Here is a 23941-nt window from a genome sequence, read left to right as displayed (position 1 = left end):
CCTCTAAATAGTCACAACATTACTCTGAATGCTGAATACACAATTAATGAGTTTAGAAAGAAAGAGTTCCTATCAGTATTCAGTGTTAGACAAACTCCAAATCATACTGCGTAGTGTTAACCGGCACAGTAAAAACAACAATTGTACACACCGCACAATGGAAGTACTCCTGCAAGTACTCCTCTACATTGGTAAAAATATTAACAGGAGACCTGTTCTGAATTACACCATTGTAGAGCGCACTCTGGTGTATGGCTGATAGTTCTGACAGAGTGGGACATCATCATTTCTACCCCATCTTTGCTGCAAGCTACACCATCCAAAACACGACCCGATTATTTTTAGATTACACCATACAATCTATGGGCCACACCGACTTCATACAGGAGCTAAAATACGGGCCATAACAACCCAAGACCGCCATACTAAACGACTGAGGACATGGCGACAATGTTATTCAGATTCGGTGTCATTGTCACACCGGAGTCTTCGGACGTGGAAGTCTTTGTGTTGGGTTCGCGTGAGGAAATGGGCCAATGGGACCCGACTAGAGCGGTTCAGATGAAAGCCTCACAGAAGCTCCCGTCACCACATGAACCTTGTCTGTGGATAGGCGAAGTGAGGCTGGCGGAGCCCTTTAAAGACACGCTGTGGTTCAAGTTCGTCAAGAGAGTCGGAGGCACTTATATCTGGGAAGGTATGCAACAGCTACTGAATATTATCTTGTTTAGCCGCGTACATGAAGATGGAGCTTTTGAGACGTCACGCATATTAATTTAATTCCCAACGAAGGTAGCGTTTCAGGCAAAATAAATAAAAACACCTCCGCCATATTTGGTTCATGTTGTGGAATGTATCCTTGCCGCCACGTGATGGCGGTAAAATGACACGTCTCGTTTTACGTCTAATTTTCACTGGCCCATGGATTTCAGTGCACCTGTGTACGTGAATGGAAATGTGCTTTTAATCATTTAGGAAAAGTGGTAAAGTACCAGACGAATTAAGTATTAAGTAGCAGAAAGTGGAAAAACATTTACGTACCTGAGCAGTAAATGTGCTTTGTTTCTTTGGTCGTTTTTATAGAAACACCGTCTCCTTCTATATTTGCTTATACTTAAGTTGTTTTCTCGCAAATAAAAACAGAGGTGGCATCTGACTCTACTTGCAAAGGAAAGAAATCTTACCATTTTTCTTATCTAGTTACGTACTTATATTTTTACTATATTACTACATTGGTATTCTGTGTCCCAAAACCTCCTAAAACAGATTTTTTAGTCACTAACCTGCAGAAAGGTTGTTCTCTTCATCATCAGGCAGCGGTCCAAGCCATGACAGATGGTGTTCGTATGAAGACAGGAACGTGGTGGATGGAGTTTACTGTCACCCGATTGGTCACTGGATAGAGGAAACAGGACACACAGATGAGATGAAACACACCACCAACTTTTACTTCAGTGTGGCTGGTCACAAAGCCATGCATTTTTCCAGGTAATAGAGAACAATAAAAGCCATCTGCATGATGTTGTTTGGGAATGTTGTCAGTGTCTAACTCTCACAAAGCAAGTCAAATGGCAGCCTGTGTATAGAGGATGGTAGAAGCTTTATACAGAAATTTAGTCTTGCAACTTGAATGTTAAGGCAAAATATAATTCTTTTGTTTCCCTCGTGTTTCCTGTAAAACTACAACTTGTCATTTTTACATGTTGTCCTTTGTAGTGATTAAAGAAACAAGATATAACTTTTATGCCATATTATTACTGAGATATTAGTGAGACTAAAATGTGATTGCAGGTGGAGTTTGTTACCTTTGGACAGAACCTGGTAAGCTGTTTCCCCCCTGTGTCTTTATGCTAAGCTAACTGGGTACAGAAGGTAGCTTCATATGTACTGTACAACTGTACAACTTGAGTGTGGTATAGATACTGTCAATTCAAACAAAATGTATTTTTCACTGTGATGAAGTATTTCTTGGAGGGTTTTCTGTTGCAGTTTTCAATCATTTGGACATTTAATAATGCTAAAAATTAGCAAGGTCCCGTGGGGTCAGTGAATTTCCATACTGATGCGTAATTGTTTCTTGAATGATACTGAGGATCTCATTAGCTCTTCTCTTATCAGCTTTGGAGTTTTCAGTAAGGCTTGTATATTAATCTATATTTTTAATTTAAGTTTGAATTATGCTTTGTCCTGTTATTAAAGTGGTCAAAGAAAATTCTTCGTCAGCAATTTCAGTGTCTTGCAAAGAAGGCAAGGCAGTCATGCCACATTGCCCTTTGTTGAAGGTAAAACTTACTTGCCTCTCTGACAGGTCAAAGAAACCCTAGAGTCACCCCCTTAGGCCTGATCAATCCTGTTTATTAATCTTTCTTCCTCTCATGTGGTTCTAATTGCTGTTTGTCACTTGAAAAGGGCTGTCCTTTCAAAAAAGTAGACCCCCAGCAGTTGTATTATAACATCCCAAACCTTGTTGGTGAATCGCAGTTGAAACTGGTACAAGTCAGAATTCATGATTATTTTTAAGGCAACTCATACAGTAAGTGGTTGATAGTTACTCTTTGTCAATGGAAGTACTCGTCATCATCGTCCTCCTTGACATTAGTGTCATCTCATAACATCTCAATGACAGGTTGGCCTGAATTAATTTCCACCCCTTCCTCTTCCTTATGTAAGTACATGTTTGGGTTTTTTCCCCTGCCAAAACAGAATCCTGTGCTACAATTTTCATCCATGGGATGGCAATACCTGTTGAGGGTCCCTAGCTTTTCACTAACTTTTCCGTTACAGTCACCATTTTGGGTGGATTGTCATGTTTTATGCACTGATAGCTCTCAGAGTGTGAACACACATCTTTCAGATTATAACCTTTAGGATTCTGAACCTAAACTAAAAGAGAGCAGTACTGATAGATTCAGAGGACTAGATGTAATCTGCTTAAAATCTGGGATCATCTGAGGCGAAAACAGTTCAAATTGATCATCTGAAAAATATATGTACTAATTAAGTAAATAATTGAACACACAACACCCAGTGTACAATTAACCTGCCCATGCATGCCTTCCACTTGTAATGCTTATACTCAGTGTACCAGGCACACCAGAAATTAGCCTGGTACCCCTGAGGCAGTGAGAACATAACTTGCATAAGAATAAGCAGGCTTGGCTGGTGCCATCAGGTTTTAATTTGTGTCCAAAGACCTTACAAGGTTTATGTCAAGGACCTGTGTTCAGTAGGAAACACTGTGCCCTTGCATCTTCCCTATTAATAGCTTTTTAAATTAGACTCTCAGACCTTACATCCTTGTAGCCCCAAGTATCACACACACTCACCTCTGCAATAACTCATTATATGATTCAAAGGGACTTTAACTTACTGTCTGGCACGAGCCTCATCTCTCATGCTCATATTCAGGGGAAGAGGCCTAAGGGTTCTACAGCCATTTTTGTAATGAGTTTACATTAACTGTTGACTCAAACAAGTGTGGTATTTCAACACGATGAACTGTTTGTTTTCACTTACGAGTCAATTTATAAAAACTCAACTTGGAAGAACTGAACACTAGAGACAAAACAGACATCATACTCCTTCATTGTTTGGTTAAGTGAAAAGATGAAAAGAATTAAATGACATCAGTTTAAAATGAGAATCTCCCAACATTTCTTTCATTTTTACTTTACTGCGATGGGTGGAGATGTCGAGACATACAAAACACAGCTTGAGAAAATAGTTTACTTGGGCAGGGAACTTTTTTAGTTTTATATAATTCACTTATTACATATTGACTGGCTGTGAGAGTGTGTGAAAGTGTATAACCAGTGGCAAAGAGGTGATTTACAACAAAGCTGTTTTGGGGGTTTTTATGTAAAAATACAAAGAGAGGTCATCAGATAACGAGAGGTCATCAGATAACAGCAGGTCAAAACGAGGGAATTTCACTGCAGTACCACACTTGACATCTCAGAACAACAGTGTCCTTCTTTCCTTTTACATGTCACCTCTTCTGGCTGTTAACTTTAAATGCATGCTAAAGAGCACTAAATGGAGTCTGCCTCAGACCACAATGGTCAGGAGGAAAATTAGAGGGACAAAAGTACAGTAAATCAGCAGCGCTATGAAGGTGAGATGGAGGAAGGTAGGATGAAGAAACACACACAGAGATGAAACCTTTTGCTTATTAGTGACCTGCTAAGGTCAGCTCTTCTCTGCTCTGTCTGCAAGACGCACTTTAAAAAAAAAACATTTTACACTGGAAGAACTTGAAATGCTGATTGTGCTGGCCAGCAGTCCCCCTCTCTCCATCCATTTCTTTCCTCCTTTTAGTGTCCAAAGTGCTTTTTGCACCATTTAAACCAACAGTTCTCAAAGTGTGGTTACAATGGATATATAACTGATGCAGAGCATAAAAAATCTTTGTAACGTGAGCTCCTGTGATCTATAAATCAACGTAAACTGACGGCACCTCTCTTGTAACTTTTCCTTTTATAATGCCATCACAAATGAGGGTTTACCTGTGGACAGTCTGTAAGACGAGATCAGGGTGATGGTGGAGGTGGTTGAGGCCAGGTAACATGTATTATTCAAAGCCAAAGATGCAGCTTGCAAGTGTGTTGCTGCTGCAGTAAACAAGGTGGGATGGAAAGACGGACCTGTGGCTGACAATACAAAGAAATGGTCTAGCAATTAATCCCTAACAACCCTAACTGATCATTTCTGTCACACTGTACATAAATCTCACTCAAAGTTCACAGGCTTGGGCGCAAATGAGTTCCAAACTGCAATATCGCTGCATAACAAGCAGGAGAATCACTTACATCAAGTCTAGACTGTGCTTAGAGATAAAATCATTTTTGTAAATGAGGCCCTGTACTTTATCTTGCTAATTTCCTTGTGGTTACAATCGGCATATGTAGCACAATAATGACTAAACATACGGATAAATTATTGATGAATTTCTTTTCCGTTTATTGCCCTCAGGGTGCTGCCACGTGTGTGGCTGGGCAGCTGCCCTCGACAGGTGGAACATGTGACTGTAAAGATGAAGTTTGAATTGGGAATTACTGCAGTGATGAACTTCCAAACGGAGTGGGATGTGGTGAACAACTCCAGTGGCTGCAGGCGCAACACTGGGGAAGCCATGACCCCGGAGACCATGATGCATTTATACAGAGACTGTGGTCTGGCATATGTTTGGATACCCACACCTGACATGAGCACTGAGGGTAAGGAGGATTTTGTGGACATACAATAATAAATTTGGTAGTAATAATAGTGTTTATTCAAGCCAGAGTGAGAGGACAGACAACACTTGGGCACTTTGGCAGTGCATTTACAGCTATGAGTCTGGGTAATCCGACTGGAAAGCTCTAAATTGACTCACTATGACAACATTTACTGTGCTGCGTCTTTGCACATTACAAAGTTAAATGAAAGTTCCATTCAAATATTTGAAAGACCAGAAAATCAGAGAAAGGATGATTGCTTTGAGTAACAATCTCCAGAACTAAATGAATGCAAGAAGAAAGAAGTAAGTAATCCATATAGCTCACAGTATGTGAAAGGATAAGTCTGGTCATAGTCTGTATTTTTCTCATTGTTAACCAGTCCAATGAAGACCAAAGCCAACAATGAATTGATCAAACTTGTGTAGCTGAAGTCTGATATATCTTATTCCTCTGTGCCCTAGACCTCCACTGTTGACCAAATAAACATACTAGCCACAGCTGAAGTAGTCCCAAACAAATGGACTATTTATCTCTGCTTGAATAATGTTTGTTTAAACCTACAATATCTACCTTTTATGTAATTGCTTTTAATAAAAGTTAAAGTAAAAATTTGTAATCTGTTTTTAAATATTCTATTCAGTAGGAATGAGTTTTCAGACAAACTAACACATTGTTGGATTTCATCTTTCCATAGGATTTAATGAGGTAAGAAAAAATATATACAGAATATTAACAGCCTTCTTCTTAAAGTGTGTTGTGTGTTATTGTCTTCTTCTGCAGGTCGGATCAGGATGCTTCCCCAGGCAGTATTCTTGCTTCATGGTCTTTTGGAGAATGGCCACACTGTTTATGTTCACTGTAACGCTGGAGTAGGCAGATCAACAGCGGCTGTGTGTGGCCTACTCATGTACATCCTGGGCTGGAGCATGAGGAAAGTACAGTACTTTGTTGCAGCCAGGAGGCCCGCGGTGTACATAGATGAGGAGGCTTTAGTCCAAGCTCAGGCCGACTTCATCCAGAAGTTTGGACAACTGCGATCATCCATCTCTTACCCAGAGACATGAGAACTGAGTGTGAAAAGCTCCACCGGACTGGACATTTAGTTAGTAAAATGATTCCTGACGTTATATGAAATAGACTATATAATCAGCATGAAAAGTGCTGGAAGGAGAAATAATAAAGCGAGAAAAATAACTTCTTTCCACTTAAATGTGATGTACGCAAATGACCCACTTAAACTGAGTGGCTTTTTGAAATGCGGATGATCCCCAAGTATCCAGAGAGAGTGTTTTCTGGCGATGTGTTAACTTTTGACTTCAGGAATTTCTCTTTGTCATTTAGCACAGTTGCAAATCATGCACCAAGAGTACCAGTAAATGTCTGCAGGGGTATTTGGAAAGATACTTTATGTTTAGTCTTTTTTGTGATAATCAGTGAAAATAAATAACTTTTTGAGAGGGCAACTTTTAGCTGATGTGCTGAATGACTGTAACACAGAAAAACAAATCAACAAGCTACAAAAATAATTTAACAAGACCACAGGTATGAGGTAAAGATTTCTCATTTCAAGTTGAGAAGGAAGCAGGTCATGAACAATTACCCTCCCCCCCCAAAAAAAACACGCTGTGCTCCTCCATAAAGGATTATTCCACAGTTGCTATTGCATGACTCTCTATCAATTTAGAGAATCCTTCTTTTCCTTTCAGAAGGGTAAAGTACATTTTTCTTTATTATTATTTCCGAGAGAGGTCTTAATTTAATGCTGCATGAAAATTGCACTCCTTGCCAAAGCAACAAATCAATTCCCAAAACCCAAAAATAATGACAATGCCTCTCCCCCTCTGTCAGAGAGGTATTAACTTCCCAGACATAGAAGAATACGGCCCCGCCCCGTCTCTCTCAGAGAGCTTGATAGCATTTCATCTTTATTTGTTTATCCGACAGATGCTATTCCGAGCCATCTCCTAAATAACAACATCCCTGCCAGACCATATTAATGCATGTATAAAAAACATTATTGGAATATTGCTTGTTGTCAATTCTGAACTCCTGCCTAGAGTCCTGCTGAGGATGTACAGCTTTTTGAGGGTACAGGGTTTTTGTAACCTGTCCCTGGTTTCAGAAAGCTAGCGGGTTAGGCAGGAGGAAATATACCTTCTCATTACTCTGAGTCCCTTCAGAAAACAGCACCTTGAGAGGGTGTCAGTGGGGACGGCTGCTTGAACCACGCGCATGCGCTATCACCGTGTTTCCAAACATTCTAAAAATATTCGCATAAACTGAATACAAAATGAGTGAAGTGTTTTTCTTCTGTTTTTGTAGAAGCAGAGTGTGCACCGGTTTGAGGAAAATTATGACTGAGTATAGAGTATAGTGACTATATGTGTGGGTTCTGGGGTTTCTCACGTAATGGATTCCAGTGTAATTGGTAAACATATTCCATTTATTCCACCAGGTTATTGTCAGTGATTGATACTATAGAGGTGTTTGTAGTCCACATGATTTGCAGGTCCTGCCAGTCATCTACAGCAGTTCCCCCGAGCCTTGATTTCAAATTAGAGCAAGAATTGCAGAGCATCTGCTTCTGTAAAGACAGCTTTATATGGTGTAGATAAAAGATTTATTCGGTGAGAAATCCACAAATTTATCTTGAATTGCATTAATACAGAACGTGCAGAGAGGATGCTCTGTGTACCTGTGGTGTGCCTATTGTTTTGGTTTACAACGTCCCTGTTATCAGCTTGTATTTATTCCCTCTGTTCCTTCTTTTACAAACAAATTCATTCTGCTGATTTAAAGCATCACAGACCGGTTTTTTGTCTGCAATACACATTCTCTTTTATCCATTAATGCATCCGCTGGTTGAGACAAACCAGTTTTTTCCCGCTCTTCTGTAAAGTGAACAAATAATGAAAAATAAACATTTAAGAGGAACAACATTTTAGGTGATATTTAGTGTATTTTTAAGGCAAATATTTTTCACGGCATGCTGTTTTGTTTCAGTTTAAATCTGTACAAGTTCATGACAGTGCCACAGCCTGATGTCAGCAGAGGAATGCAGACCAAGATCAAAACAAAATACCAGAGTCGTTCCAAGGATGTACTCTGGATGGCAAATCTTGCCAGTTGTGAAGATTATATACCGCCATTAATGCCCATCAGTACTTCCAAGCTGGCAAGTACCCTGCACAGCTTCCTGCATCCCTGGTGGCTTTAGGATCAGCATTTTGGATAGCAACCGTGATACACAAGTGCAGAATGTTATCAAAGATCCGCCTGAGCTGTGCAGACAATCAAGAGGTTGCTGCAGACTGTAGACTGACCCACTGATTTTCACGTTAACCAAAGACATGCCACTGCTGGAAAATAAAATTATGAGGGAAAACTCGAGTTCATGACTTCATGAAAATATGTGTACATATTCCTCATCAGCCTTTAGTTTATTTCCCTACCTCATGAAGTTGTTTTACAGCTTTTCTTGCTTGCATATCATTGAGAAACATCACTTGTCCAGACACATTTATATGCAATATATCCATACAATACATTGCTGCTAAGCAAATTCTACATAACTCAACCTTTTAATCGTATGGTACAGTTGCACTAAGATAGTAAAAACAATGATCACATACCTACTTAAGAGATTAAAGTAAGCATCGTGGATTTGCAAGAGAACACTGGACTTATGCAGATTTTTATTAAATCTACACTAAAACATCTCAACAGAAACTTAGAAAGTTGCTCCTAAATTGACAGAAAAAACACTTTAAGTGTCAAGCTGCCAATACTTTATATTCTATGACTGTATTTATCCTCAACCGTTGCCTCATGTCATCCAATAGTTTAGTAACAAAGATGTGTTCAGTAACAAGCCACACGCAGTCCACATCTTGCCAAGGCTCATTAAACATCCCTCTGCTTTCTTTTGCATACCTGTGAATTGGATGACCAGTTATTTAAACTCTATCTAAAGTCAGCAAGGCACACTCACATGAACACCTAAATTGTTCACTTTCTGTATTAGATATTATTATCTAAACATAGCCAGCCATATAGAGTGAATTGTGTTTTGTTCTCTAAAACACATGATGTTTTGAGCATGAACTCAGCCCTTTAAGACATTTACCGTTTGTCTTCCATGCAGTTCTGTTAGTTTGACCAGTCAGCAGTGGGCATTCATTCATCAGAGGGAGGTAAATCTTTTTCACCTGCACAGACAGTCCCACGGGACACACATACATAGAGACAAAAATGATTTATATTCATCACATCAGTCTAGCCACCTCTGGTCAATTTACTTAATAGATTCTGAGTTAAGCCATATCCTTTGCATGGTCTTAGTTCACTGTGTGCCTGAAGAAAATCCACCAATGAAGACATTGCTCTTGACTTTGCTCCTGGACAGAACTCCAGGCACCCTTGCAGTTACTGACTGTATAAAAAAAAGTGAAGAGATGAGGTTTGACCAAAAAGCTTATTTCTGTACGTATGTTTTAGCAGCCTGCACCAGCAGCTAAAGGACATGAGGGATGTTTATCTGTGCAGTTAAAAAACTGACAAAGAGGCATTTTGTGCAATTGAGCAAGTATGAGTATAATAAGAAAAGCAGTAAAAGTCAATAATTCCACGAGGTGCAAAATAATAAATGATTCTCAGACTGCAAGATGTACACTGACTGTGTAAAGGCTAGACAGCAATGTGTGTGCCATGCCAAAATATGACATGTTCCTCCAGACACTCTAGATACAAGACTTGATAGACATGTATTCTCTATAGACCAAGCAGCAACCTACAGGGCTGAAAAATGAAGCCAAAGTGGAGTGGAGTGCCAAAAACTGCAGATCCTCGAATGGCTATTTTCTGAGTCCAAAAGTGAATCAATCTCCATAAGCCACCATGTTTGTACTATGAGCACAAAAAGTAATTTTGGTCTCTATAGATAATTTCCCCATTCATGACAAATATATGGGGGTGAATTTTTTAGATAACTCATCCGTTTAAACTATAATAGGGCTTAACGTTATGCTTAATTAAAGGCAGATTTGGTGTCGAGCAACTTTTGTTTTATCAATGATATGGGCACACCGACTTGTAAACATTCTCTTAGTCAGTTGAGCTCATGTTATTATGTGAAGATGTTGAAAAAGTAACTCCAAGTACAGAGTCAAGGAGAGGGAACTGTGAAAACATCCACCACAGCCAGTCAGGGGGATTAACCAAGCAGCCAACATCTGCTAAGCCGGTCTATTGGCCAACTGAACCTGAATACGTTATTTGCAGTCTTAGTCACTCCACACACAGCTAGTGGCAGTGCCCTACTGATATTCAATAATATTCAGCCCTTGCATAATGATTACTGGGCTAATATATGCAGTACTTGATATTTCTCATGCAGATTGTATGAATGGATTTTTTTAGTACTCTAACACACTTTGCACTCAGTTAATTTACTAATCAGCAGGTGGGCTTTTGCCTTTATTGGGGTGCAATTTATTTCCTTTTTATCAAGAAAAATAGCAAGATTTTGGTGAATGGCACCCCTGCCCTTTCTAGTACGCATTTCTTTTTTACACACATACCACAAGCTTCGTTGTATTGCTGCAAAAATATGTGGAACTTGTCATACATTATCTATATTCATCGAAACTTAATATATTAGTTTCACTGTTCAAATTGTTCCGTGCTACAAACAACAACATGGAAGAAAGGGAAATTACTGTAATTGTTTTTTATTGTGTGTTTTTTATTTTCATTACATGCTTGTCAGAACGTTTCCTTAGTGGTTTAGCTTTCGGTCAATTCAGGTAGTCAGCCTCATCCACATTTCTCTTCATGCCAGTAACTGAACTCACAAATACTCTCTGTAGAAAAAGGTTTTCTTAGCTGGATTAAAAAAAACAAACAAAAAAAACGTGCAAACTTGAGCCGACATCTGTGAATCTGGTGTTTAAGTTCTGACAAGACTAATCTGGATTGCTTATGCTTTCAGTAAATGTGTGTCTGAAGCTATTTAAAGTAACGGTACGGGAATGAAGTTCACTGTTGTCGGACTGCAAAGAGATCTTTTAATTTGACACATTTAAAGTGACACAACTCCACACAATATAGATGATTGTTGGTGGTTATAACGACTGCCTTCATTTATGTTCTTCAAGCACTGCACTCAATTTGAGCACAATCACGTTCATCATACAGAGGGGAAGTTTGGTGGGTGAGGGAAAACGAGAAATGGATAAAGTAAGTCATTTGCTTTGACAAGCCCCCACCACAGCCTCTGACTAGCTTCCTGTAAAATCCATTCTGGTTGTCAATACCTCTGTTGGGCTCTCCATCTTCCACGTTGCCACTGGCATTGATCAGTGTCAGCAGGACAGATTCTGACAGGAACAAGGGAGGGATATACATAGCTGTAGTGACACAGAGAATATCAAGACTGTTTTTGTGTAGTACATTTTGGTTCATTACATAACAGTTTGGTATAGTACTGTTTGGTATGGTTTGTGTACCCACTGCCAACAGTACCTTACTTGACAGGTGGATGGCGATTGCTGCGTCACCCAGGTAAGTAGTGTGACATCATTTACGCACGCAAAGAACACAGTAAACAAGAAGAAGAGGAAGAACGAGAACAAGAGCAGCAAGCTGCTGCACGGATGTGATGACTCTCTATCGACCAATCAAGGGACGGCAGTGGGTGTGGCTTAAACCACTGTACCACTGTACTTGGTACCCAAACAGAAAGGTATTATTATTTTGGTACGCTGCACAACTCTTCATAATGGAAACACGAATAATTGCAAACCATACCATACGGAACTGCACTGCACTGCTCAGCGGAAACGCACCATAAGGGTTGTGAGCACAACCGCTGGTCAAACTTATGATGTCACTACTGTGAATCAGATTCTGCACGTCTATATAGAGAGGATGTCATTTATCACGCTCAGCACAGATGGACAACACTTCACAGGGAGACACTAGGTTCAGTGACCTTGGACTTGGCTAATAGAGATAGATCCCAAATCAATAAATTCCATCTGTTACTTGGGGCTCTGCTCCGGGTCTATGTACCCAGTCCTGTGTGGGCTCTGCATTTCCCTCTCACTCTATATCTTATTTATCACACAGGAAATTAAGCTAAGATCTTGAGTCAAATAGAAGATGAAGTGAACAACTGAGGAGCTGTTGTGTGCCTTTTTTTTCTTTTTGATTAAGATCTGTCACTGAGTGTTAGACTGAAACTACAGTCATCGATTAAAGTACTTTACTCTACTTGATTAAATCTATATTTGTTAACATTACTGATTCCCTACAAAAAGCTTTAAAGAAATTACCTATTGAATTCTGTTTTAAATGATCAAGGGTTTAATAGCCTCTGCTTTTCTTTTCACAAAGACAAATGGAACATTATTAATGGACTGTAACAGTGGTTTTGTTTGTCTCAGCTGATCAACTCCAAACTTCTACATGCTGTCCATGACAGCAAAGATTCTGACAGCTTTATACTGTTGCTGAACTTATGTAATTGTTGAGCATTAAAGCAGAAGCCAATAAACTCCAACAATAAGTCATCTTCTCTAATTTTTGAATTGTTTAACCAATATCATACCTACATTGTATTTTTTTGTGAGAGTTCTAATCAAACTAAAAGGCTTTTGATTAAAATATTATTCAAAATTGGGACCCCAGAAAATATTTGTGCCTAAATGATTTATGATGAAAGCTCTTAATGTGCAAAGAAGATGCAGGGTTTTTTTTCCTGTGCCGCACTGCAGATTTACGGCATAATAAATCTGAGCTTCAGATTCCCTAAGATAGTATCATTAAACTGTTGGTGGTGGTCATATTCTGATTCTGGAGGTGGATAGGCATGTTTGACAGTTTGACAAAACAATCACTCAGTTGTCGATGCTCTCCAAATCATGTCTGATGCTTTTTTCCTTCACTTCATTTTTGTAAATCCTCTCCTTATCCACTAATCCATCATTTTGTTTGCGGTAAACAACAGTGGTGACATGTGGAAATAAATGAGATCTCTCCATCTGAAATGTATGTTTGCTATTTGTGGGTGTCTGAACAAACTGTTAGTATTCAGATTTGTCATCCTGCTTGAACCGAACAAGACTGGACAGGTATGCATTACTTTGTAAAAGGAGCTCGTTTGAAGACGTTTTTAGCACATAATTAAGGCAGCTAGCCTTCAGAGAACGGCGATAGAAATTGTGTGGCCATGCATGATAAGTGGGCCTGCCTCCCTGGTTTCTTTCCTCCTGCCTGAATTAGCGATGCCAGATGCCAAAGCTGACAGCTCAGTTAACATGCTAATCATGAGATCAATGAGCACTAAATGATCCAATGAAAGACGCGTCCATCATCTGCAGGGGAAAGTTTGTATTGTGTTATGCACTGGTTGTTTACTCAGAATTTCTGAACATTAACTTTAGTCTTTTGTTTTTATATATGAATACTGTCCTCTGGCTGACAATGAAATTTCTCCTGCATTGAGTTGAATTATGCTTTGACAATAAGAATCTAAATTCAATTTGCTTAATGCAATATACAATATGAGACAGTTAGTTTTCCTAGTGTTTCATTCACATTTTCCATAACTTCAACTTGGACTTACACACACACACAGAGTTCACACTCCTTCCATCTCACGTGCAAGGAAACTGACAACTTTAAAACAGAAACCATGTCCCTAAATATCCTTACTGACAGATCCAGCATGGCTGCTCTAATCCTACATTTTGATATACCAGTACGTCCCAATTGTCCATGATCACAGAGACCCAGAAGGCCACTGGGGGAAGGAGGCAGACTTGAAGTGGGTTGACAAGAGACAGAGCATGACTCTAACCTGCTTCGTCACCCTCCTCACCCTCACACTATTTGACATGGACTCCCTGCCAGAACAGATAACATTAACTACAGAGCAGGGAACAACTCAGCACAGATGGGCCAGAGTCCAACACATACACACACATACACACACACAGCTGACCTCTTTCCACCACCATGGATATTTCTATCTGTTAACATGGAGAAGTTGCTAAAAAAGCCTCTGCCTAATAAATCCTCTCTAATTAGTATCCAATACCTGACCAGACCTTCAAGATAAGCATTTACAAGGTGGCGTTACTATCGTTTTATGCAAATGTATTTCATATAGCAGGGGTATTCACTGTGCTGAAAGCTGATGATGTACATCTTATCACTTACATGGTATTAACCAGATAATGAGTCACTCAGGACAGTGGAAAGCAAGATTACCCACCAGCTAATGGACATCTTTTAACAGAAAGTGATTTTCTCTCTTTCAACCTAATACCACACTGGCTGATGGACAATGGGAATAGGGCAATTTTCTGTCCATGTTTGGCGACAACACAACCCAAAATTGCTTTACGCAGCTTTTTTTCCCCACCCAAATCGAAGTCATTATGTTATGCTTGTTTGGAAGAGCCAAGAGTTGAAAAGAAGAAAAACTCTGGTGCTGTCAATATCATTAAAAGTTCGTTCAGTGTGTTTATTGTATCTTTGGATGATGAATACGGACATCATTAATAGGACGGCCCTACGTGTGTGGGGATGAGCAGACATATGGCTGCCAGTACTCTGGACCGCCAGACTCATAAATCAGCGGTGACAACGGATAATGAATGCAAGCCTATCAGAGAAGATTGGTTTGCCCATCCTTATACATCAACTCTGAGATGTGATAGTAAAATTTAGATTTACAAGAAAATTTGTGTTCAGCATGAACTATGCAGGCCAGTGTCATCAGCATGACTAAGTGAAGACTGAAATGAAAAAATGATTTTGCTACAGTGTATGATATGGCGCAAACACAACTATGAATCAAAACTGGGTTATTTCAAAAACTCAAGAACTTCTTAATTTTGATATAAATGTAGTTACAAGAGGTTTAGATTTTATATCACTCAGTGTTTTCTGCTCATTCTGCCTGAATTTCTGTTTTTCTCTACCTTGCCTCTACCTACCTTACCTTCATTACTGTTCCATATCTGCACATCTGGCCCCCACAGCCAGACAGATGGAAAGTATACGAGGCCTGTCTTTAGTCTGGAGACTAAGCCAGGTGCTCAAAACTTACTTCAGGAACATACTGGTATGATCAAATCCCGAAAGACATTAAGTTGGGGCCTTTGGCAGAGCCTTAGAGGCTTCAGTGTCTGATTGGTGTGCCTGAATATGATTGCAAAGCCTTGAGGAAATCTTCAAAGGCGAATTAGTCTTGCAAAGCAGGCTAATATTATACCACAAATTGCCCTATACTGTTATGAAAGCTGACATATTAAATGAGTGAAGTTCATATAGTAGTAAATGAGGCACATGAAGAGTTTACCCTCACTGTCCAATCACTTGCACTAAAACCAGTCTATAATGACTTTGCAAATGAAGCAGTAAGAGGAAGACGTTCGTGCGGCTGGACTTCACCTATCTGTCTTTATCTTCAGACTGAAAGTTCCATTCCATTCAATGTCAATCTTTCAACCTGAGTCTACGAGCTATCTCTTTCTCATTCGTTCTCACACACACACACTCACATGCAGATATACACACAAGCCCACACAATTTCACTTGAAAACCCTACCTAAATTATCCTGTAACTCTGGGGTGCTGTGAAACTGCCAAGTTGATGGGAGGGCAGAGGGGGATTGTGGGTAATTTCATGTCACATTTCCAGCAGACTGATGTCTCTTTGGACAGATAATAGCCTACAGCTCACAGTGACAGAAAAGGCAAAGTCATAGCACACCGTGTCTTCAAATACCCTACTTTCCCCCACATTTCCCAGAAATGGCTCTATGTATTATTTCTGAGGGGTATTTGCAATTTTTCCGCATTTATATATTTGCATAGGCATATGGACATTGCTTGTTTCTCTGAACATTGGCATGACTGGCTCCCTAGTCTCACCACCTCCCTTATAATACACTGTGAGTAGCATGGATAACTTCCACATTCCGCACTCATCCTTGCACTTCTTTCCTCCTTTATTAGGACAAAATAAATGTTATGTCTGTCGACCTAGGTTAACGCTTTGTGTCACCTTGTGATGGCGTGAAATTTTTGCTCTCAACATTATTTCTCTATTTCTTTTCATATACCGGCGCTTCTTGGAAGGGAGAGGCATGTGTGTATGAAACAAGAGATGTCCACTTGCTAAGCTATAAATTCTTCTACAGGATGTGCTAATAACAAGAAGAAGCTAAATATTAGGCTTTTAGAAAACTTCTTAAAACAAACTGAAAGCTCCCTGACAATCTCAACAGCACCCAATACCAAACCAAATAAAGGAAATGTGTCTACTACACTGTCTAAATTTCCATAGTTCTTTATTATGTGTGATATGTTACTATCTCAGGAAAGCAGCAGCAGGTGTGTCATGGCAATTGCGGTGGTAATCCTTTCTTTTTGGCTTTGATGCTTTAACACATTACCTATGAGAGAAATGTGTTCACTGGCATTTGAGAAGGCGGCACAGGGTTTGGATTAAGAGCAGCACAAGCTTTGGGAACAACACTGCCCATGGCATCCTTCAGCTGTTGAATCAGGTTAGCTGGATTGCTGCATGAGTCAAGTCAAGGAACAAAGAGATCTGGGATGGGAGCCATGCTAGCTCAGCTTGAACATAAGGCTACTCCTGGCTAATATCTGGTCATAGGAGAGTTGTCTGCACCACAACATCCTGGATCAAGCTGTTGCATTTGATGGGCAGAATCATCTTTTGAGCACACAGAGAGCAGGACTCTGACAGGATGAAGGGAGATGGACTCTGTTTGTTTATCAACATTGCTTGAAGCACAAGAGTTAAAAGTTAATGAACAATATTTCCCAAATGTCAATCTTTCAGTGTAAAGATGCCATATGCTGTTTTACATTTTACATTTTAAAAATAAATTTTTATCCTTTTCTAAATTTAATTTCCTGTCCATATATTGAGAATGTAGGGGAATACTAACTTTTTGTCAATGTCAATCATGCACAGAGAACACCTCAATATAAATTTAATTTGAATGAAACAGGGTTGCATCATCTTTTCCCACTCTCTCAACTTCTGTGTTGGCTTTGGGACTCTGCATAAAAACTCCATTATTTTTAGTTTCCACAATTCAGTTTCCCCAGTTGCATACCTCTCTCTCCCTCTCTTCTTATTCTCAGTCTCTTTCACTGGTCTTTTTACAAATTACTCAAGTGAAACAGCAGAATTTGTGATCTAATCTGGGCCTTGTGCTGCCTGACAATGAGCCTCATTCTCTGTTCTGCCACCCTCACATTCCCTCTCATCCTGCACCTATACTCATCCCTGACTCTTACACTACTGCCTTCACTTTCTCTCATCATTCTTTTCCCTCGTCTGCTATACTGCCACTTTTTCGCTCACACTTGATTTCTCATCAGCCCATTTTCGGTAGACATTACACTACCGTATTGTCCGGCCAATAATATGTTGTAAGTCTTCAAAATTTATCAGTGAGAAGACAGTAAGACACAGTGGAGAATGCAAAAGCAGTCTCACCGACTGCCAGGGTCGGCAACACCGTCTTATTATGTTGTTAATTTAGTTTAGCATCTTCAGCAGTACAAAATTGGAAAATGATTGGGCCTGTGCTTCAGTGGACACTATAAATGGTGCATCCACACACACAAACAGATGCAGTCAAACGTGAACTTCATCATCCCTTCCTTCAAAACCCCACCGACCTGTGACACACACACAATTGACACACACACAATTATTTGCACACAACATTCAAGCATTTTACTCTTGGACATTAAGGTGGCCATGGCTTTGCTCAATTTGCACTTGCTCACTCGTGTGGATAACAATAAAATGATTCACGTGAGCCAAAATTAACGGAGAATCTGGACTAGGTTCAGTGCCTTCAAAACAATGCCTTCAATCTACACTGCCATCCTCGTGAAAAAATGAGTGACAAAGGCAGATGCAGAGGTCTGCAGTTTGCATTCTGGGATCTAAAAATAGACCTTCCAGTGTATGTTCAAATGTGGTATCAATACACAGTGGAGTCAGAAAAACATTATTACACAGCAAATAATACTGGTTGAACACCAGATTTATGGGTACACTTTATTTCTCTCAACAAAAGTCTTGCCTGTTTTACGAAAACCAACCATCATTCTGATAATCCTTGACAAGTAAACAAACAGTATTCATTTTAGGCATGCTTGTCTTTTCCCAGTAGATGTGTCACGCACCAAGGTTTTATGGTATAGTGTATTTCAAACTTTCGAGGCATAAAACAAAACTTTCTCCCAAAGTGCTTGTCTTTCACAAGTTTTACTCACCATACACTTTCATTTGCACTCAACAGAATGAAACATCCTCAGTCTTATTTTATGATGTATCCCACTGTGAAAAAAAAAGTAGGTGTGAATTCTATGCAACCATCAGTACTGATGAAATCCAACTGGCTCCATCCATCACTGTGAGGACCCCAGAGCATCATATTCGGTGGGTCGACTATAAACTCCAGCCCACAAGCTGAGCTGTCAGGACTCTTGGCCCGAGCACTCACTCTCACTAACAACCATTTCGCTGGCCCAATGTGAAGGGTGGCTTTGCTACTTCAGCACTCATGCTGTTTTGTCACGTCTTCCTCCCCACTTGGCTTGTTGCCCACGGCTGAGCCAAATATTCCCAACCACTTCAAGAGCTACCCCTCTACCTCTAGATAGGAAGAACTTTGGCTAAAAGGAATGAGAGAGAGAGAGAGAGAGAGATAAGAAAATAGTGTTTATATATGGTCTTCACACTGGTGTCATGATGCAATAACTTGTCCTGAGTTACAACTGTGTGAGTGTGTCTGTCTTTCTTTGGGCGTTTGTATTTGTGCGCAAGACCATGCAACAGCAGTCTCATCCATTTCCCTGCTGTCAGATGGAAGAACCAGGCGGCAGCACCAGTGAGATCTATTTGCAGGACAACGTCACAATCACACCAGTATTAGAGGCTGAAGTTTTCATCACCATGGGCATGTAAACAACAGCTCCAGACTTCTTACACAACGACTCTCAACAGTCCTGTGCTTCATTTAATGAACAGTTGTGTGGCAGCGCTGAAAATATCCTGCAGGCCGCATACTGCGTTGAACTATTTTCCCTAAGCAGTTGTACTTCTCTTATTCACAAAAAAACAAAAGAGAGCTGCTTTGGGGAGCGAGGGTGGTCATTAATCAGAACTAAATATCCTTTTGTGCTTCAAGTAAAATCGAAGCAAAATTGAGTATGACACATTTCGCATTATATTAAGGTAACGCATTAATCTAAATTAATTCACACCAACAGTCTCTAGCGGTTCCTGTGGTTGCAGGTGACCGTTTTATGAATTTGCTATTTTGAGTGCCTACCGGAGTTGAAGGTGTAAGAGGTGATTAATGCTAATTGTTTGAGGGTATAGAGAAAATAAGCGCCACGGGAAAACGGACCACGTATTCCTGAACAAAGAATTACCTTAAGTTGGACAGGAGTTTGATCAGTGGCTCTAAACATTCTATCTGCTGGAGCAAGATGGAGGACATGAAAAGCCAAAAACCCTGCAGGCACGGCTGGACGCAGAATTGGAGATGCAGATAGATCTGATCTTAGAAGCAAGAGACAAGTATCAGTCATTTTATCGACTCAATGCACTTCAAGGAGCGATTAGGAAATGATATCCACTACATAGATGAAATGGAGAATAAAACAGCGCTGTATCATGGTGACATGAGTGTGTTTGATTGGCTTCATACAGTTGTGCGGTGCTTGAGAGATATCCACCCATGAGTTGACCAGAAAAGTTCCCCTGATTCAGTTCTGTAATTTTGGGACAGAGACGATGTTAGATGATGTTGCTCTGATTGCTGGGAGGCATGGAGACAAAAGAGCGAGCAGAGGAAATGAACAGGTGGAAGAACGAGAAGAGAGGGCTGATTTTGTGTAAGTGATTGGGCTTGGTCCTGGGGCTATCAGCCAATTTCATCTATGTGAAGATACTTATGATTGAGTGATGAGCAGTTTCAAAATAATAAAAAAAAAAAGGGAAATAAATTTGGGTCGCAAAGGCTAAAAGTTTGGAGATGATGACTGAAGAAACTAATCACAATAACATTCAGAAGACTGGTAGTGATATAACTAACTTAAGTGATCTGGTAAATGAGCAATTTAACATGTGAATGGAAATATACTGGAAAAGTATTTTCTGTAATGCTGCACAACAAATATCAGCCATCATTTCTGGCATTCTTCATGCAGCTTTATAGAGGGGCTTTATATTCAGTATAATGTACCACCAAGGCTGTATGGTCGAGTTTTTTTGGTGTACAGCTCCTGTTTCATCATGATTGGGTATGAAAGGTTCATCCTCAAACCGCATGGCTAAATAGTCCAACAGTTTAAGAACGTTTCTCAATGCAGTTACAAATAACGTCTTGATTTTACCATCTACAATCCATTATATCGTCAACTGATTTACAGAAATCAGAGAAATCTCTGCACGCATTTCAGAAAACTGTTGTGAGGAAAGCCAGTTCACTGCTGCATCAACAAACGCACTCTCGATTCTACCAAGTAAAGTGAAAGCCATATGTCAGCCACATCTAGGAAAACTGCTGACTTCTCTGAGCTGAAAGAAACTGCCAGTGAGGTATACTTAAATTCATTTAATAATTTCCAAGACATAAGTGTCAATATCTCAAAATAAGACTTAAGGCAAATCACAAAAAGACATATTTTATCATCCTTTCCATCTCCAGTCTGTTTTAAGCTCTCTAAGGCTGTGACGGCCAAGGCTCTGTGACTGTGTGAGGTTTTAATATCTGTCTGGTGGTTGTTTTCATGGATATAACACAATGGGTGAGAGAACGAGGATATTGAATGTGCGGGGGAGGGAAGCATCTGTCCCATTTTACCACCCACACATCAGCACTCCGTTCCCCTAACAAACACAGCACACTGGACACATACAGTTCCTCAAATTCGCCTAATGAATGTAAGTGAGACTGTGTGCGTCTGCATGAGAGCTGAAAAGATATTTTTTAGGATTTCGGAGAGAAATGAGCAAATAGGTGCCAGAGAGTTGAGGGCTGAGGCTATGTGCATCAAAAAACACAATGGCATTGTAATACTGGTGATACATCACAGTCAGACTGTGTCCCAGAGCAGCTGGTGAACCAGTGTGATAATGTCATTGGCTGCTCACAAAAATATTCAAAATTCAGCATGTCAGTGTATTAAGATACACAGATAATGCTGCAACAATATGCTCAATAGGCAAGCATTGTGGCTGTTCAGGACCCAAACTATATTTATGAGTTGCATGCACAATTATGGCTTTGTTTCCTCCCAACATCCTAACACATTGAGGAATATTGGACATAACATTGTAAAAGTTATGTCTCTTGGGAAATACAACAATGTCTCCAGTAACTCCAAAAACTTTCAAGTAGTTAAAAAAATACTCGAATTGTACCTTGAAACAGTAGAAAGTGCCTTACTCAAACTGTGAAGTGACTAATTAGCTGCAACTTTGTGATATCTTGAGGATTATACGTTTTAGAGGGGATACATCAGAACAAACGTGAGCAGATAGTATCTTCTTCATGATAAAGTGTTCATTAGGTGATAAATGGTTTCAGCAGCTTGTGAATCTGACAGAAACAAATACAGTAATTTAGTATGCATGGGGGGAAATTTTACGTTTTTTTTTTTTTTAATCTTTCCAGCATACTGGTGTTATATATTATTTGTTCAATGTTAAATTTCAATATTTCAAAACTGCAAACAGTAGAATAACATAAAATTAACTCATGTACAGCACATAACTATAATATTCTAATGCTTTCAAAATGAAATGCCTGCAGGTCCACACTACTGATATATAAGGAAATAGCTATGGTACAGACTAAGGTTGTTCATTCCCTCAGTGCAGCCTGAAGCCAATTTTCAATACTCCCTCCATGGTCCACCAATTCTATTGTAGCTTGTTCCTGCAACAGCAGTGATATTTTGGGCGTCTGGGTAATCTCCAGAGCCTGTCGCTGTGTATGTGTGTGTGTGTGTGCAAGAAATGTGAATGTGCAACGGCCCACAGCCATATCACTATTAACTACTTGCTTTACAAGGTGTGTATGTGAACTAGGATCTCAATTTTTACCAACAATTAAGTCAACCAGACATTGTTGCACTTATGCTAACACAGGCACAACAGCTTGCTTTACACAGTGAGAGAGAAGCACAACTTCAAATTACTGTAAATGAATAATTAGTGTTCCTTAAACTCAAGCTGACAGATAGCTATTTCAAATACACAAAATTTCCAAAATGATTGCGCAATTGTTCTGCTACTAAATAATACTTACAGACAAAACTGTCTGTACAGTTGCGAATCCAACTTAATTACACTGTAAGGGCCAATGACTTCAAAATGACTTCAAAAAGCAAGCACAGAGAAAAACAGTCAGTTCTGTTGAAATCCCCAAACTAAATTCCATCAGCTGATTTGCATAATTACATTAAGAATGAGGCAATTAAATAGAAATATATATCGAAGCACAATTGAAAGCCTTAATTTCACACTAAATTAGAGGCAGTTAGAGAACAGGCAACTGTTGCTGTTGTTGTTGTTGTAGGGTACTGTATTTAAAAAAAAAAAAATGCCCCCCTTTCCCCCTCTGTGGTGGTGTCTTCCTCGAGCTCAGTCAGCTCAGGGAGTTTGAGGGTCCTACGCAGTATCTTAGCTGTGCCTAGGACTGCGCACTTCTGAACAGAGGTTACTGGTGTTGTACGTGGAATCTGCTGGAGCCACTCTTCCAGTTTGGGGGTCACAGCCCCCAGTGTCCGGATTACAACTGGCACCACTGTTGCTTTTACTCGCCCCATCTTTCCTAGCTCTTCTTTCAGCCCTTGGTATTTTTCGAGCTTCTTGTGTTCGTTCTTCTTGCACATCAACAGTGCACATCTTCAGGTTCAGATAGAGATGGACACAATGTGTGAATTTAGTAAATCACTCAACTTGTCTTGGAAAGTCATTCAACCTTAGGTCCTCAGATTTGTGTCTTAATTACAGTAAAACTATACAGGTTATGGAGAGGGACTACCAAAAAAACACTGTAACCCACACATACACACACAGAGGAAGGTTTATATACACAAACATTCAGTTATTAGAGTGGCAATACATATCAACAGGATTGCAAACAGTTTCACCATAAACTGCCTTTATTTATTTATTTTTTACTTTTTTTTCCACAGCTCTTACTTCTTACACTGGGTTCATTTAAGTGTTATGTAGGCCAAAAGCAAGTCACTTGACCCCATTAACTTCTAAACTGTTAAATGAGACCAAGTTCAAAGAGGACAGTCAACAATCAACTTAATATTGCAAAAATGACTGAAAAGATAAAAGGAGATTAGGAGAAACAAAGGCACCCTGGTATGACAGGTAAAATGGACAATTCAATCAATTTAACATTTTTTATTACAAAACCTGGTGAAAACTGTTAAACCTTCGACAAAGTTGCAGTGTATATAGATGTCATGCATAACTGTGCAGGGGGGGTGAGGTTCTTACCAAGGTGAACCATAATCAAATCTACACAGCAACTTTGCTGAGGAAGAAAAGAATTCAAGAAAGTCTTCATGAGAAATAAATATTTTTTTTTAAAAAAAAACAGCTTTAAATCTCTGTGAAATAA

General features: G+C 39.6%; 1 protein-coding gene and 1 long non-coding RNA gene across 2 annotated transcripts in view; one reads left to right on the top strand and one right to left on the bottom strand.

The window, feature by feature from the left end:
* The first annotated feature begins 236 nt into the window (after positions 1-236).
* Positions 237-8687, top strand: epm2a (EPM2A glucan phosphatase, laforin). Its single transcript, XM_046372972.1, has 4 exons — positions 237-697; positions 1314-1488; positions 4972-5216; positions 6000-8687. Exons 1-4 carry the CDS (start codon positions 442-444, stop codon positions 6281-6283), a joined length of 960 nt encoding a protein of 319 aa, XP_046228928.1. The 5' UTR covers positions 237-441; the 3' UTR covers positions 6284-8687.
* A 665-nt stretch (positions 8688-9352) lies between these two features.
* LOC124050435 overlaps positions 9353-23941 on the bottom strand; it is a 36531-nt gene continuing 21942 nt past the window's right edge. Inside the window, exon 3 of the long non-coding RNA XR_006841621.1 lies at positions 9353-9427. This is a non-coding gene — a long non-coding RNA (uncharacterized LOC124050435). The remainder of the gene's footprint in view (positions 9428-23941) is intronic.

This window comes from Scatophagus argus, chromosome 19, assembly GCF_020382885.2.
Source record: "Scatophagus argus isolate fScaArg1 chromosome 19, fScaArg1.pri, whole genome shotgun sequence".
Taxonomy (NCBI): domain Eukaryota; kingdom Metazoa; phylum Chordata; class Actinopteri; family Scatophagidae; genus Scatophagus; species Scatophagus argus.
The sequence above is the reverse complement of the archived record's forward strand: the minus strand, read 5'-3'. Positions and strand labels throughout refer to the sequence as shown.